The sequence below is a fragment of the Fukomys damarensis genome, unplaced genomic scaffold, assembly GCF_012274545.1.
Source record: "Fukomys damarensis isolate Sample0158 unplaced genomic scaffold, DMR_v1.0_HiC HiC_scaffold_9, whole genome shotgun sequence".
NCBI classification, from domain to species: domain Eukaryota; kingdom Metazoa; phylum Chordata; class Mammalia; order Rodentia; family Bathyergidae; genus Fukomys; species Fukomys damarensis.
Genome location: NW_022900921.1, coordinates 41,393,631 through 41,408,028, shown reverse-complemented (window position 1 = coordinate 41,408,028; position 14,398 = coordinate 41,393,631). Strand labels below are relative to the sequence as shown.

At 57.5% G+C, this 14,398-nt stretch overlaps 1 protein-coding gene across 2 annotated transcripts; it reads right to left on the bottom strand.

Annotated features, from left to right (window-relative positions):
• Positions 1-224: 224 nt before the first annotated feature.
• On the bottom strand, positions 225-13,867 carry Arid5a (AT-rich interaction domain 5A). Of its 2 annotated transcripts, none has more exons than XM_010638129.2 (7): positions 13,773-13,867; positions 6,614-6,732; positions 5,785-5,905; positions 5,437-5,489; positions 4,937-5,034; positions 4,468-4,627; positions 225-4,183 (listed from the first exon to the last, which is right to left on the bottom strand). In XM_010638129.2, the coding sequence occupies exons 1-7, from the start codon at positions 13,774-13,776 to the stop codon at positions 2,987-2,989; spliced, it is 1,752 nt and encodes a 583-aa protein (XP_010636431.1). In that variant the 5' UTR covers positions 13,777-13,867; the 3' UTR covers positions 225-2,986. The 2 variants fall into 2 exon arrangements, with proteins under 2 accessions (XP_010636431.1, XP_010636432.1); XM_010638130.2 differs by having other exon boundaries at positions 6,614-6,729.
• Between the last annotated feature and the right edge of the window lie 531 nt (positions 13,868-14,398).

Sequence of the window (14,398 nt, the reverse complement as noted above, 5' to 3'; positions counted from 1 at the left end):
AGGTACTGGTCAGCAAGGCCCACAGCCCCAGCCAGCCAGGACCTGAGCCCAGACACCCATCCTCCTGGGACAGGTTCCCTGCCCCAACATCTGAGCCTACCCAAAAACCCAGGCTCTTCTTAAACTGGAGTGCAAGCTGGGGATGCAGTGGCAGAACAAGGCCAGAGGCCCAGGCCCAGCCCAGCCCCAGCAAATCCTGGAGGCCAGGGCACTCCCTGCTGTCCCCTTACACTGAGGAAAAGCCACGCACATGCACACAGGCACAATCACTGCTCCAACCTCCATGCCCCCAGGTCCTGGGCCCACCTTCCTGCTACCACCATGGGGACTGGGTGCCTCTGCTTCTCCTCCAGTGCCCATGAAGCTCCCTCAGTCACCTCTAGCTGTTGTGCAACACCACCCACCAAAGGTCACATGATCTCTCACCCATTTAAAACTACGCACCTGGAAAAAAGAAGTGGTGAGGCTGACACAGTGCGTGTACATTTAATGCCACAGAACTGTACACTTACAATAGTGACAATGGCAAGCATATTTTAACCCCAAAAACAAACAAAAACTGCATTCCCTGCTCCTGGTCCAAGTTGTCCCCAGGACACTGATTCAGTGATCAGCTTCTCCCCCACCTCACCCGCAGTGCCTGCACCAAGAGGTTAGAGGCCTTGAGTGTCTGCCCGATGCCTGGTCTCACACCTGTCCCTACCCACACTTATGCTATTACCAGGGAAAGGGGTCGTGACCATGGGGAGCAGTCAGCGCTCTTCTGCTGTGGATTCTGGTCTGGTCCCTGACTCTATCTGCAGCTCGAATACCACTGGCATTTTGGAAGGGCTCCTGAAAATGGCCCTGAAATATATCTTACACTCCACAAATGGGCCCTGTTGACCCTGCTGGACTGTGGGTCCCCAGGGCAGCCTATCAGGAATGCAGCAAAGGAATGTGGTAAGGTGGCACAGCCAGGCATCCAGAGGGCCTCATCCCTCTGGGATGTGTCCTCATTTGTAAATGGGACAGTCCCTCCCCCAGGGGATCATGGAAAGTGCATGAGCCAGGACCATGTAAGGCCAGCATACTGGAACTCAGGGCCTCCGAGCTTTCCCAGGAAGCCCGGCTTACGCCCAGCTGTCCGGTCTTCAACGCCTACACCCGGGCCCCTTCCACCCAGGTATCCACAGTTCGAAAGGAAGAGGCTGACAAATGCATTCCCCAGACCTGTCTCCAGAGGGCGCCCCTGTCCCGGCGCTGGACCCTCCACCTTGAGGGTGAGGCCGAGACTGGCATTGCTTTGCAGATGAAGAGGACACTGGGACCCTGCCTCATCTCAGCCAGGACACCCAACAGGCAGCCCTCACCTGCTCCTTATTCAGGGGATGCTACCCCCATGAACTGCAGCCCAACACCTAGGGTGTTGGCCTGAAGCATGGTCAGAGCACAGTCTCTCCCTTCTCTGTCACCACCAGCATCTGCAGGCTTGAAGAAAAATGCCAAGGATTTACCCAGTGGTGCTACCACCTGCCTCACAAGCACAAGGTCCTGAGTTCGATCCCAGGTACCAAAAGTGGGGGCGGCATGTGGTGCATGCAGGGTTGGGAGCTCAGGGCTGGTCATGCAGATGCTCAGGCTGGATCCCGAGGTCCCCCAGCAATGATGCAGGAAAGTGAGAGGCCCCTGCAGAGCCTGTCCATGCTCACATGGCAGCAGCTACCTCCCTGCTGCTGGACTTCCTTCAGTGGCACCACAGGCAGCTGTCTTCCTGGCCACCCAACCCTAGCAGCAGCTTGCTGTGTGTGCCCTGACCTGGGTTGTCAACCTTAGTGACCCTGGCCCTGGCTTCAGCCTCCCACTGTGACTAAGGGTGTATGTGGTTTGTGATCAGAGCATCCCTGTAGCCAGGTCTGAGGACAGAGCAGGGTCTAGGACACAGGTCCAAGGCCATCTGCTGACCTGGCTCTTGGGTCACCCTGGCATCCCCTGGGTTAGGGGGCACTGCCTTTCTGGGACCCAGTGTGATGCTTTCCTGAGCAAATGCCAATTCCCTGAGGCAAGCACCTGAAGCTCACGGGTGCTTACTGCCAAAACAGATGCCCAGGCAGCACCCCGCCTCTCCTCTCCCTTACCACTCCAGGACCCCAGTAGTCTCAGTGGCTTCAGTTGCTGTCCATGTAGGGCAGGAAGTGGAGATGGCCACCAAATTCATCAGCAGGGCCCATGGGTCTCTGTGCATGACTGTGACAGGCTGGCTTCATGTTTATACCCTCAGGTCCCAGCTGTTTCGAAAGCTGAGGCAGGAGGATCACTGAGCCCAGGAATTTTGAGACCAGCCTGGGCAACAGGGCGAGAATTCAAAGCAAGTGACTTCCCTCTCCAGAACTGGTAAGCAGATGCAGGGCATGTCTGTCCTGGGGCCCAGGAGTCCTGGGGTCAGCTGAGTGTTGCCACCATCCGGGGTTTTGCAGGAGGGCTGTAAGCTCTAGGAAAGTGGGTTGAAGATACCAGATCTGACAGGAGGTCTAAGGGACGAGTGTAGAAGCTGGGCTTTGCTTGGGCCGCTCTTCTGTGGGGTGGTGGCATCCAGACCACCAGATGGCATCTCTTCATCTCCCACATGGGTGGCCCCACAATCTCATCCTGCCCACCTGCCCTCACAAAGGACTGGCCGTGTCTTTTTACTGGATTTTGGTGGGCAACAGGGCACCCTGAGCTGCAATGGGCTCCTCAGACCCTCACCTGACTCCTGGTTTGTGTGTGTGGGAACCAGCTGAACACTGCAAACCCTGCACGTCCTCTCCCAAGGCCTCATCCCACCTGGGTCCCCAGCGTCTGGGCTTGGCTGCTTCCTTGAGACAAACCCAGTTTTCCCTCTGCCACCTTGCTCATGCCAGGCTGCCTGGCCCACAGGTCCTGGGCAGAAAGCCCCCTAGCAGTGCCTGTCCATCTCTGGGCACCTCAACCCTCCACAGCACAACACGGTGTGGTGGGCACAGACCTACAGCTTGGTGTTCAAGTGGAAGAAGGGCGGTGCCGAGTAGGTTGTGACAGGTGGCACATGCCAGGCGGGCGACACCGGACCGAGTCTATGGTGAAGGGCACTGTCGAAAGATGCTGGGGGGAAGTGCACCAGGCCAGTGGTCACGGGTGAGTGGCTGGCAGTGGCCAGGAAGTGGGCCGGGAAGGCCGGGATGACCAGGGGGCTGAAGGGCAGTGTGGCCTGGCTCTTTAGTGGGTCTGGGGTGCCAGCAAAACTGAGTGGGCAGCGTAGCATGGTGCCCCTGTAGGTCTCTGGTGGGGCTGGGCCCAGCAGGCAGGAGACAGTTGTGCCAGGCACCGAGGGCTTGGCCCTGCACTCTTTGTTGTCCACCTCCTTCAGGAAAGGAGACACTGCCCGCAGTTTCTTGCCACCGTGGGCAAAGCCCTCCTCATCCAGGCTGCGCTTGTTGCCGAGGCCTGGGCTGTTGGGGACAGCAGGCAGGAGCACAGGGCTCTCAGTAGGAACTCTGGCCATGGGGGGTACCCAGCAGGCTTTGGGCTTGGGGAAGAAGCTGCTCTTTCTGGAGGTGCCTTTGTGGAATGCAGAGGGGTGGCTGGCATCCCCGCCCCACACCAGCTGGGCCTTTGCCAGGGGCCCCTCCCCTTTGCCAGGGGGCCCTAGCAGTACCCTGTCTTTCAGGTTAGAGAAGAAGTCCCGGGGGTGCTGGCTGATAGGTTTTAGCACCTCAGTGGGGCAGGTGTGAAAAGAGCCCATGAATATGGGGGCTGCAGCACAGGGACCCCCCGGAGTCTCCCCCACCATGCTGTTTCCTGGGCCCTGCAACCCCTCCAGTGGGGCTGGCTGGCACCCTGAGTTCTCAGTCAGCCCTCTTGGGCTCTGGGAGCTCTCCAGGAGCTCCCTATCAGGGCCACCTGCCCCATGGCAACAGCCCTCCTCCTGGCACTGCAAAGCTTCAGCCTTGCTGACCTGGGCTAGGAGCTTCTTTTTGGCCAGAGGCGACATGACTCCATGAGCCCCTTTGCCATAGAAGGTGGACAGGAGCCGCTTATAGGCCTCAGGACAAATACCAGCACCCATGAAGGGCAAGGGGGACCCAGGAGCTGGGCCTGGCTGCTCCATGCTACACCTAGGGGGTGCCTGGCTGGGAAGTAGAGCCAGTTCAGTGGTATCCATTTTGGTCTTTCCTGATGTCACCTGGAAAGAGAAAAAGCCGGGCCTCAGGACCAGGCCTGGGCCAGGAATCCTCCCTGGGAACCTCCGGGGTACACAAGGTCCTGGCAAGCCCCTGTCCTGTGAGTGGACACAGCCTCGGATCAGGACAGGGGGTCTGGTTAGCAGACGTTAGCTGGACTTCAGAGTCCACGTGTGCCACCATTCACAAGAGACCCAACCCATCCCCCAGCCCCAGCCCTGGGAGCCCTCCAGCCACAGTCAGCTGCCAGAGAAAGGGGACAGGAGCCATGACACTAGGTGCTTACCTGGTCCACCTGCCTCTCCTCCTTGGTTTTCTTCACCCGCTCAGTGGCCCCTTCGTCTCCCCTCGGCTCCTTGCCTATCTTGTACTGCTTCCTGGGCTTGGAGGGGGGCAGTGGCTTGTCATCTTCCCCCTTCAGGTGCCGCACATACGGGAGGACCAGCCTGGGGAGGAGCCACGCCTGTCCACCAGGAGCTGGGGCTGCCCTGGCCCATCAGTCTGGCCTCCTCTATGCCCTTGGTTCCCATCACCACTACCACCAGGATCCCCCTCTTCAGACAGCATGCAGGGCTACCCGACTGTCCCCATCTTGTCATAGCTCTGGGCCCTGGAGGACGGAGCACACGTGTGTGCCTACTGCACGGCCAGCTGGCACATACATCCTGTCCCCTCTGCTGGGTACTGACCTCTTGGAAGCGTGGGAGAGGAAGCCCAGTCCTACCCCGAGGGTGCGGTGGCCACTCCCTCCCTACCTCTCATAGTGGCGGCGCGTGCATGTGGCCGCACTCGTGCTGCCCGGGCTTCCCCCTAGCTCGTCATAGACGTTCTTCCAGAGGCGGCGGCCAGTCACCTGCAAGAGCGTCTTGTGAGGCCAGAGCCACGGGCACCCCTGTACAGCTCCAGGTCCCCTTGCAGGGCCGGACCAAAACTGCAGTTTTCTGGCTACTTCTCTAGCAGGGAAGGTGGGTGAAGGATCTCTGGGCCTCCCTCTAGCTCCCCTCCCAGGGCCACCGGACTGACTGCTGGCCCAGGAAGCTCTGGAGCATAGGACAGAACAGGTGGGGAAGAGGAAACCTGCTTATAGCAGCAAAATGCCAGTGGCTGGGGCTGAGACGGGGGACCCTGGATCTTCCTCCTCTGCTTGCAGTCGGATAGCTCTGTAGCTCGCCCCCTGTCCCTGCCCCTCCTGGGCTACAGTGGGATGTGCAGGGAGAGGCAATGTGGTACAGACACGGAGGGGTCCCCAGCTTACCAGCTCATAAGCCCCCAGCTTCTCCACAGCCTTGTAGATCTTCCACAGGTTAACTGGAGGGACAGGGCAGTGCACCTGTCAGTTCGGCAGCCCCCCACACCCAGACAGGCCCACGCGATGACCAGCAGGCTGGGCCTAAGCACTGTTACCTGGTGACCATGGGGATGGAATCCAGCTCTGCCCCTACCAGCCCCAAGCCTGCAGGGAGGGATCCTGTGACGCCCCTCAGGGGGGCGACACCTAGGGTCACCCGGAGCTAGGAGTTGGCCCCACTGCCCTGCCTGGGTGGGGTCCCCTGCTTGGCCCCCCTCCTCCCCCAGAGACCCTGCCTGCACCCCAGGGACGCACTCTGCTTGAATCCAAGATGGGGCACCCTCTCGATGGGTGTGTGCCGCTCCTTCATGAACTTGTAGAGGCTGACCAGGAAGGCCTGCTCCTCCTCCCGCTCCCCGCCTGCCTCAGGGGAGTCCTGGGAAAAGAACGCAGGCATGGGGATGGGCCCTGGCCGCCAGTGCCTGAGCGCGGTGTTGACCGCCGAGGGTGTGGAGAGGGTGCTGGCCCCCATCCAGGCTCCCAGGACACCCAGCCCCTGCCCTGGGCCATAGGGATGCTGCTGGTCACATAGGCATGGGTGCCAGCTGCCGGGGCCCAGCACCCAAGACAGGTCAGAGCCTAAGGTTTGGGGACCACAGGAGCATCCCTGCCCTCTCTGGGTGAGGAGCACGTCTTTAACTTGCTCTTGATCTGTTCTGTCTTCGTCTCGGCCTCTCTGCCAGCTCCTGTGAGGCAGGCTCGGTGTCCCTGGGCCCCTAGGGTAAAAGCTGTAGGAACACAGGTGCTCCTGGCACCATGGGCCACTCTGTTGGGCTCTGTCCACCCAGCCTCGGCCGCGCTGCCTGTGTGGATAGATGGGTGTAAACGCAGTTTTACGTCACAGATCCACGCCTCTGTCGGCTTTGGGATCAGCGCCAGGTCGTCTTCATTTAAAAGTTGGTTCTGTACCAAATCTAAGTCTGAAATCTACTGCCCAGCGCCCAGGTCTTACACCTTCCAAGCAGGGTGCTGGTGGCTCTGCGGTGTCAGAGACAGGTACAGGAACATGTCTCCCTCTCTCAGGGCTTTCGGGGCTCTGAGTCCCCTGGAGGCTGAGCCCAGGTTGAGGGTGGCAGGGACTCACCTCCAGCTGGATCGGGCTCTGGCTTCTGCTCTGCTCATCATCAGGACTGGGGGACACAGGGGAGTCTATGGGGTCACCTTCCTCTGACTGCTTCCTTTTTCCTCTGACAGGGGGTGCTGCTGGGAGAAAGAGAAGAGAGGGGATGACAGGAGGGGGAGTGTTTGTGAGCGCAGGTAGGAGGAGCAGCTGGCAAGGAGCTGTCCTCCCATCCCGTTTACAAGCTGGCCAGGGAAGGGTGTGTCCTCCGCCTGCCCTCGGTGGTCCCTCCCCACCCTTCTCTCTATATCCCCCCATTCGTGGGGCCCATTTTGTTCACAACCCCCCACTTCCTCCTCTCCCCTTCCTGACTCTCTGCCGTGCTCCCATCCCAGCCCTCCTACATCTCCAAGAGAACCACTAAACCTCAGAGTCAAGTCCGAGGGGGCTGGGAAGGACCACAAGGCTGGGGACTCTGGTCTCCCAAACCTACACCTGTCCAGGCAGAAAGCCCCACAACAACTCAGCCAAATCAGGGATGTTGCCAAGGCCCCCACGTCTGTGACCCCCAAACACCCAGCTGCCTGCACAGGCTTCTCCAGGAATTACTCCACAGGGCCTTGATGCCCGTCTCAGGGACATCTGGCCTTTCCCTGAGCTCTGCACAGCTCCAGCCACTGCTCCTTAGACCCCATGCTGCCCTCCAGTGCATATTCGGAGAACCTGGTCCACTCCTTGGGGGACTCCCCAGCCCCGAATAACCCCAGTCCCTCCCTCCTCTACCACTGACCTCAGTTCTCAGAGCCATCCCCACTGGAGTGCCTGTTGCTTGTCCACCTCTGATTCCTCAGCGAGGCCTCTAGACCCCCATGACAGGTGCCAGGGGAGCAGGAAGGGGCAAGCTCATGACACACAGGCACCAGGGAGAGGATACAGGGCTCTGCTCCCAAGGACAGCCATGTGCTAGCCACTGCAGGAACGCAGCACCTTCGCCACTGTGAAGACCACAGGAACTGGACTGGCCCCACTGCACCGGGCCATACTGCAGGCTGGCAGCCCCCTGGGCACCAGAAAGCCACACCTCTTGACAACCTTCCTGCCTTTCTTCTGTCAATCTGGTTTTAGCGGCCCTGCTCCTCTTGCTCCAGCCCAGGAAACCCTTCCTGTTGGGAACCTGCAAGATGTCACCTTCAGCCCAGAGCCTCCCTCAGAACCACAAATCCGTACCGACCCAGCAGCCAGTGGCATTAGAATTGGGACCGAGTGACCCTCTTTAACAGCTCTCTCCAGAGGTGCAGCCACACCTGCAGTGGCTCACATATGACCCATGCATGTCCTTGGTCAGGGGCCCTGGCTCCCTCACATAGTTCCAGGAGGGATTATCTTATTTTTTATTTTGGTTTTTGAGACAGGGTCTTGCTAAGTAGTCCGAGCTGGCCTTGACCTCACTAGGTGGCCCAGGGTGGCCTTGAACTCACAGAAATTCTCCTGCCTCAGCCTCCCAAGTGCTAGGATTACAGGTGTGCGCCACTACACCCAGCTAGAAATGGGAAAGTCCCTTGAGATCTTTGCTAACTCTGTTATCAGCCTCTTCTCTCCCTTCCCCTTGCCCACACTACACTGCACCCTACGGCCCCCTGCACTTCCTTCCACTCCCTGCCACAGATCTAGAGCACTTCTGAGTGGGACTTCTCACTGTACCCCTCCTGCCAACTTGTCTGCCCCTTCAGCTTCAGAAAAAAGGTGGCTCATCCAATCACAGTGTAACATGTCCCAGCTGCTTGGGGGGAGCTGAGGTGGGAGAACTGTTTGAGCCTACAAGTTTGAGGCCAGCCTGGGAAACATAGCGAGACCCCATTCCAGCTCAAAAACAAACAAAAATAAGGTGACAGGACCATTAAGATCCCCTGGGAGGACATTTTAAAGACTGATCTTCAAGGCCTGCTTGGGGCCCTGGAACTTAAAGCACCCCCAGGGGAAACCAGCAGGTGCCAGGCAAGCACTTCTTGATCCTCCGGGCTTCTGGTCCTGCAACTCGCTACTCTCTCTCTCCCTGGGCCACACTCAGGGACAATGTCCTGGTAGCTGGCACTCAGGTTACCTAGAAAGGAGGTCACCAGCCAGATCTGGTCAGCCCCCAGATGGGAAGGGATCGGAGCCACACAGGGGAGTGCTCTCGTCCCTCATCCTATCACGTCCCTGGGGGAACTCTGTCCTGAGGGACTTCGGGCCTCACATCCACAGCCTGGGCTGTGGGGCCCAGGTCAGTCCTGTCCTCACTTCTCCATGGTGCCTTCTGCTGTACCGGCAGCCCTAATTTCCCTTCCTCAACCCAGGTTCCAGATCTGGTTTGCAGATCCAGGCTCCATTATAAATCTAGGTAATCTTTAGTTGTAAAGAGGCTTCCAAAGTGAAAAGAAGTTTCACACCCCTTCCCACTGCTGTAGGCTTGGGACAAGTCCTGCTGCCTCATCTATTCTTCCCTTCCCTGCTCATTTATCGATCTAGGTTCCATATCCTGGCTCCATTACAGATCCAAGTAATCTTTAAAAAGGGTTCTGGCCAGGTGTGGTAGTGCATGCCTGTAATCCCAGCATGCGGCATGCAGGAGGCTGAAGCAGGAGGATCACTCACTCATAGCAAGTCCAAATTCAATCTAAACTACATAGCAAGACCTGTGCTCTCCACGGGAATGTCATTCAGATATCGCTTTTACCGCCCAGGGACAGTAACAAGAGAGGTGACTGACACTGTACCATTTGCTCATAACACATCCGGAGTCTCCTCTGGTGTGAAGCAGGAGACAGGCATCTCCCATGGCTTTCCCAGCGGTCCTGACCTACACCCACTCCCATGATCTGAAACGCTGCTACACAGAGCACAATGGGGAGTATTTCTGGATGTTCTATCCTGCTCCCTTCACTGTAGGATGCTGGCATCCATGTGCATAGTTCAATTTTTGGTGGTTTTGTGCAACAATTTACTCTTCAGAGTGTAAGCTTCCCAACCTGACTCTTCTTATTAAAACATCCATCTGCCGGGGATTTAGTTCAGTGGTTCAGCTGCCTGCCTCGCAAGTGCAAGGTCCCGAGTTCAATTCCCAGTACCAAAAAACAAACAAACATAAAAACAAGTCAGGTTTGATGGGCTGGCACAAAAATGTAGAAGCTACTCTGAGAGAAACATCTTTGTGACATCACCTCTTTCCCTGCAGGACTGTAGTCCCCACTGACTCTGGTCCCCTCTGCAGCCCGATGTCCCTTCCTCAGGCTTTGCATCCTTCCTGCCTCTCTGCTCCCTCAGTGGTGGGCAGTAGGTGTCCGTGGCAGGAGCTTCCTCCATGAGCCCTGTGCCCTTCTCTTGTCACAGCTGGCTGGGACACCAAGGGGCCAGCCCCAGGCCGCACACGCTGCCTGGGTTACAGGTCTGCTTTCTGTGGAGAGCACAACACCCAGATCCTCAATGACATCAGTGCTGCACTGTGGTCACTTGATCACACCAATGCTCCCAAAGCCTGTGTGTTCTCAGCCATTCCAACTTCCCTCCCTCCCCCAGTATGTGCTCCACCAACTCAAATCAGTGCTCTGGCCAGCTATGAGTCAGGCATCTTCATTTTTTTTAATTTTAATTTTTAGGAGCCCATGTTTGTAGTACGTAATGATCACATTCCTCATGGGGAATCAGTACATGTGCATAATACATCCTAATTATTTTTATGCCCCCTTCCATCTCCTCTCCTCCCACTTCCTCCATCTCTCATCCCCTTCTATTTCAAGACAAATCTATCTCCCTGTTTCCTATCTTATCTTTCATTTTGATCTTTATTTATACTTGGGTTTCTCATATAAGAAAATCCATGCAATATTTTGTGTGTGTGTGTGTGTGTGTGTGTGTGTGTGGTACCAGGGATCGAACTCAGGCCCTTGTGCTTGCAAGGCAGGAAGCGGAACCATTGATCCAAATCCCCAGCCCAAAAACCATGCAATATTGAAGCTTGAGCACCTGCTTTATTTCATTTAACATTATAGTCTCAAGGTGCATCCATTTTCCTACAAATGACTCTTATTCTTCTTCATAGCAGAGTAGTATTCCATATTGCATGTGCCTTACCCAATCTTCCCAGCCATGCTGTGGATATTATTTCTCCCTTTTAACAGTTGAGAGGCTCAGAGAGGTTCAATAACTTGCCTCAAATCACACATCTTCCCAGTGGTAGACTAGGATTCAGAGCCAGAGAGGTCTGACTGCTCCAAGGCACTAAACCCTGAGGTCTGGCGGAATTTTTTTTTAAACAGGAAGACCCCCAACTTCATCTATGTTCAGAAGGTACAAAGGTGTCCACTTTCCCCGAGTGGGTCACTCAGTCACTCTGCTGACAAGAGCTGGTCAGTGTGGACTGCTGGTCAACCAGGGCCCACTTAAGGCTGGAGCTAGGATTTGGACCCCTGCCCCCTATGAATCAATTTCCCTGGCCTCAGAGTCCCTCAGAACCCCCACCATCTTCAAATAAGGGTATTGTTCCCATAATCTTTTTTTTTTAATTAATTAATTTATTTTTGTTCCCATAATCTTAAGGGAGGAAAGAAAGCACTATTGAGATTCCTTTCAAAGCCTTGCCTGCACTGCCTGAGTAGAGGGGAGGCTCCTGGGGACAGGGCTCAGCCCACGTGGGGGAACAGACTCTGCCAGGAAAGAAGGTGGGCAAGGCCAGCAAGTGGGCATGGGGAAGCTAGCAGCTGTTGTGAGCTGCCCCTGCCTGGCAAGACAGCGTGGGTCAGGGGAGCAGGGTGAAAGAGGGGTTGGGCTGGGGTCTAGCATCCCACAGGTGCATCTTGTACTCACTCAGTCATTGCTTTTGTACCTCAGTTTCCCCATCTACAAGATGGGTGTGGTAGACTCAATGCGCAAGTGTTTTAAACAGAAGAAAGTGAGAAATGAGGCTCCTCCTACAAACCACAGCCAAGTGTGCATACGCCTTTGGTGACATCTGTCACCTACCTGTTCTGCCTACTCCCCCACAGTACTGCGCTGCCCCCAAGCGCTCCCCATCAGCCTCGGCTGTACACTACTGGTCCAAGGCTGCAAGGCACACCTTGCTCTCCTCTCTCTGTCCCTTAACTGCCTCACTCACCCTTGGTACAGTGGGAAGGAAGTGACACTTCCTTTCATGAAAAGTCACCAACTAGGAACACTGCATCAATTACGAGACAATAGCTGCAACTGCAGCCTCAGTAACAACCAGCAGACACAGCCCCACCCCTTCGCCTGAGGTTGTTGGCTTAAATTTCTCTGAGCTTGAGCTGGAGCCCAAACAATGACAGTCTTTGAGGCGGCTGGTCCACTCCAAGGCCCAGAAGCCGGCTGCCTGGCAGAGCTGGGATGTGGGGCTTGCTCCAGGGGGAAGATTTGGGGACATGCAACCAGCCAAGGGCCAGCACTGAGGTCCCCAGGGGGCAGTTACCCCCTGCGTATCGGGAGAGGGCCAGGGTCTGGGAGCAGCTGGGGCCAAGATAGTGAAGAAAGACAGCAGGATGTGGAGACACCAAATAGAAGCCTGCCAGCTCCTGAGACCCCGACTCTGGTTCCCTGTACTTCTTTACCTAGCTTGGATGTCCTAAAAGATCTTATTCCCCTGTACTGGGATAGGTCAGGGTGAACTTCATCACCCTCCCTGCCAGGCTGGGAGAAGTTGGATGGTAGGACTAATAAGGCTGGGAGGTGGTTAATGTGCAGGATGTCACCCAATAACAGAGGCACTGCCAGGCCTCCTCTCTTCCCACTCCCCTCTTGCTCCCACGGCCACCTTGTGTGGCTTTCCAAGCTAGACGATGCTCTAGGACTACCCGAGAGGGAGGTGGAGGTGGGTCATTCCAAGCCAGCCCTCCTGGCCACCACCCTGGGAAACAAGAAACTGCAAGGAGAGAGGGCCAGGAGTCTCAGAGACCTGTCCCTCACTCCCTGCTGGACCAGAGCTGGTCTCGAGGCATTAGTTTCTCTGACTGTAAATCAAAGATGGAGGGCTACCTCTAAGACCCTTTCTACCTCTGTCACATCAAGTTCTAGGTCTGGAGCAGGTCTAGACTACACTCTGGAGCTCTCCTCAGGAGGCCAAGCCACCTGTAGGCACAGAGGCCCCACCACCACCCAGCAGCAGTTCCCAACGGTGACGGTGAGCTGGACAAAAAGCACTTGTCACCCTCCCCGGGGCCCCAGGACCCTGCCCACCGCCCAAGACTGTGGGCAAATCAAGGGATCCAGGGCCAGAACAGCGCAAGAACTAGGGACCCTGAACCTTCCCAGAGCTCACGCGCATGGCAAGGGGCAGGGTAGCAGCACAGCGAGCCCCGGACACTGCCGGGGGTGGGGGTGGTCAGAGGCGCGCGCCCGGGTTGTGACCCTGGCCGGGCTGCACGAGAGGCCGGACTCTTCGTTTTCCTGGCCCTCGCAGCCTTGTCCCCGCCCCCGGTGGCGCCGCGAGAAAGCGGAGACCCCTACCCTTCTAGGACCGGAGGGAAGGGGAAAGAAAGGCAGAAGAAAGGAGAGAGTAAGGGCAGGAGGGCGGGCAGGGGACAAGAAGCGGGGGAAGAGAGAAGCAAAAAAAGGGAAGACAGAAGAGAAAGAGAAGGGCAGGGGCCAGGAGCCCGCGAGGGACAAGGCACTGCCGAAAGCGGAACCGTCGATTCTCCACACTGCGCTGCCGCTTTCGGGAAACCGCGACAGCGTGGAAGCGCCCCGCGCGCGGCGCCCCCTCTCGGTTCTCAGAAGCGCTGGGCTGTCACGGGGGGAAGGGGCCGGGCCCGGCCGGAGCCTTGTGTGACAGCCGTCACAACAAATTCGCTGAGCCCAGCTCGAGATTGAAACCGCAGCAGGAAGTGGGATGACAGCGCGCGCGGGACTTGGACGGCGCAGTTTCGAGATAAGCGCCCGGGAAGCCCCTGGCCGCCCCAAACTTTTTGTCTTTCCTTTTTCTCGAAGCGCGAGCGCAGACACTCATGCCTCAGCCTCCCCGCGCCCAGCGAGGGGATCCGGGTTCGTTCCGGGCGCCTCAGGTTCTCCTGAGCCTACTCCGGCCCCCCACGAGCCCTTCAAAGCCGCACCCAGGGCCGCGCGGGGTCGCGGCGCTCCAGCCTCAGCCCTCCCCACGGGGCCGCCGAGCCCTGTCCCGGGCCACCAAGCTGCTCACCCATGGCCCTCGAGGTTCCGAGTCTCCCGCCCGAGCACCCTCCACGCGCAAGACTCCCGGGCTCCGCGCTCTTGGCGCAACTGGCTCCTAGCGCTGCTCACCGCCCACCTACCCAAGGTCCCGCCCCGCCAGGGCCCCGCCCGGCCCTCTCTGGGTTCCCATTGGCTAGTCGGTTCTCTAGAGCCAGCAGGGACCGCCCCTAGGCCCGAGGAAGTCTGGGAGTTGTAGTTGCACGCTCCCACCACCGGTTTAAAGACTCGGCCGTGCTTCTAACAGGTGCCTTACCTAAGGCGGGTGAAGCAGAGCACCCAGGAGTCACCCAGGAGCCTTAAATCTCAATTTCTCTAGAGGCAAACGTAGAGTCTTACCAAAAAAAAAGTCCTCTATGCTCTCTGCAGTGAACTGAAAGCAGGGCAAGGTGAGCAAAGTGCTTGTGACTTTGACTTGAAGTGGCCCAGCTCCACTCAGCCCAACCTAGGAGCCAAGGTGGGTAGTGTCAACCTAAAAGGGACGGAACTAGGAAGTCCTGAGCCTAACCTCTAAGGGGTTCAGAAATGCCTGATGCCCCAGGCCTGCCCTTAACGGCCAATGTTCACATATGTCATTGGAGACTAAGTGGCAGCTAC

Bases quoted from the DNA above. Each gene is read 5' to 3' on its own strand.
- Arid5a (XM_010638129.2), bottom strand. The intron at 5,490-5,784 runs GTGCGTCCCTGG...CTGTCCCTCCAG, and splicing joins CCATCTTGGATTCAAGCAGA to TTAACCTGTGGAAGATCTAC. The intron at 4,628-4,936 runs GTAGGGAGGGAG...GCTCCTCCCCAG, and splicing joins ACGCGCCGCCACTATGAGAG to GCTGGTCCTCCCGTATGTGC.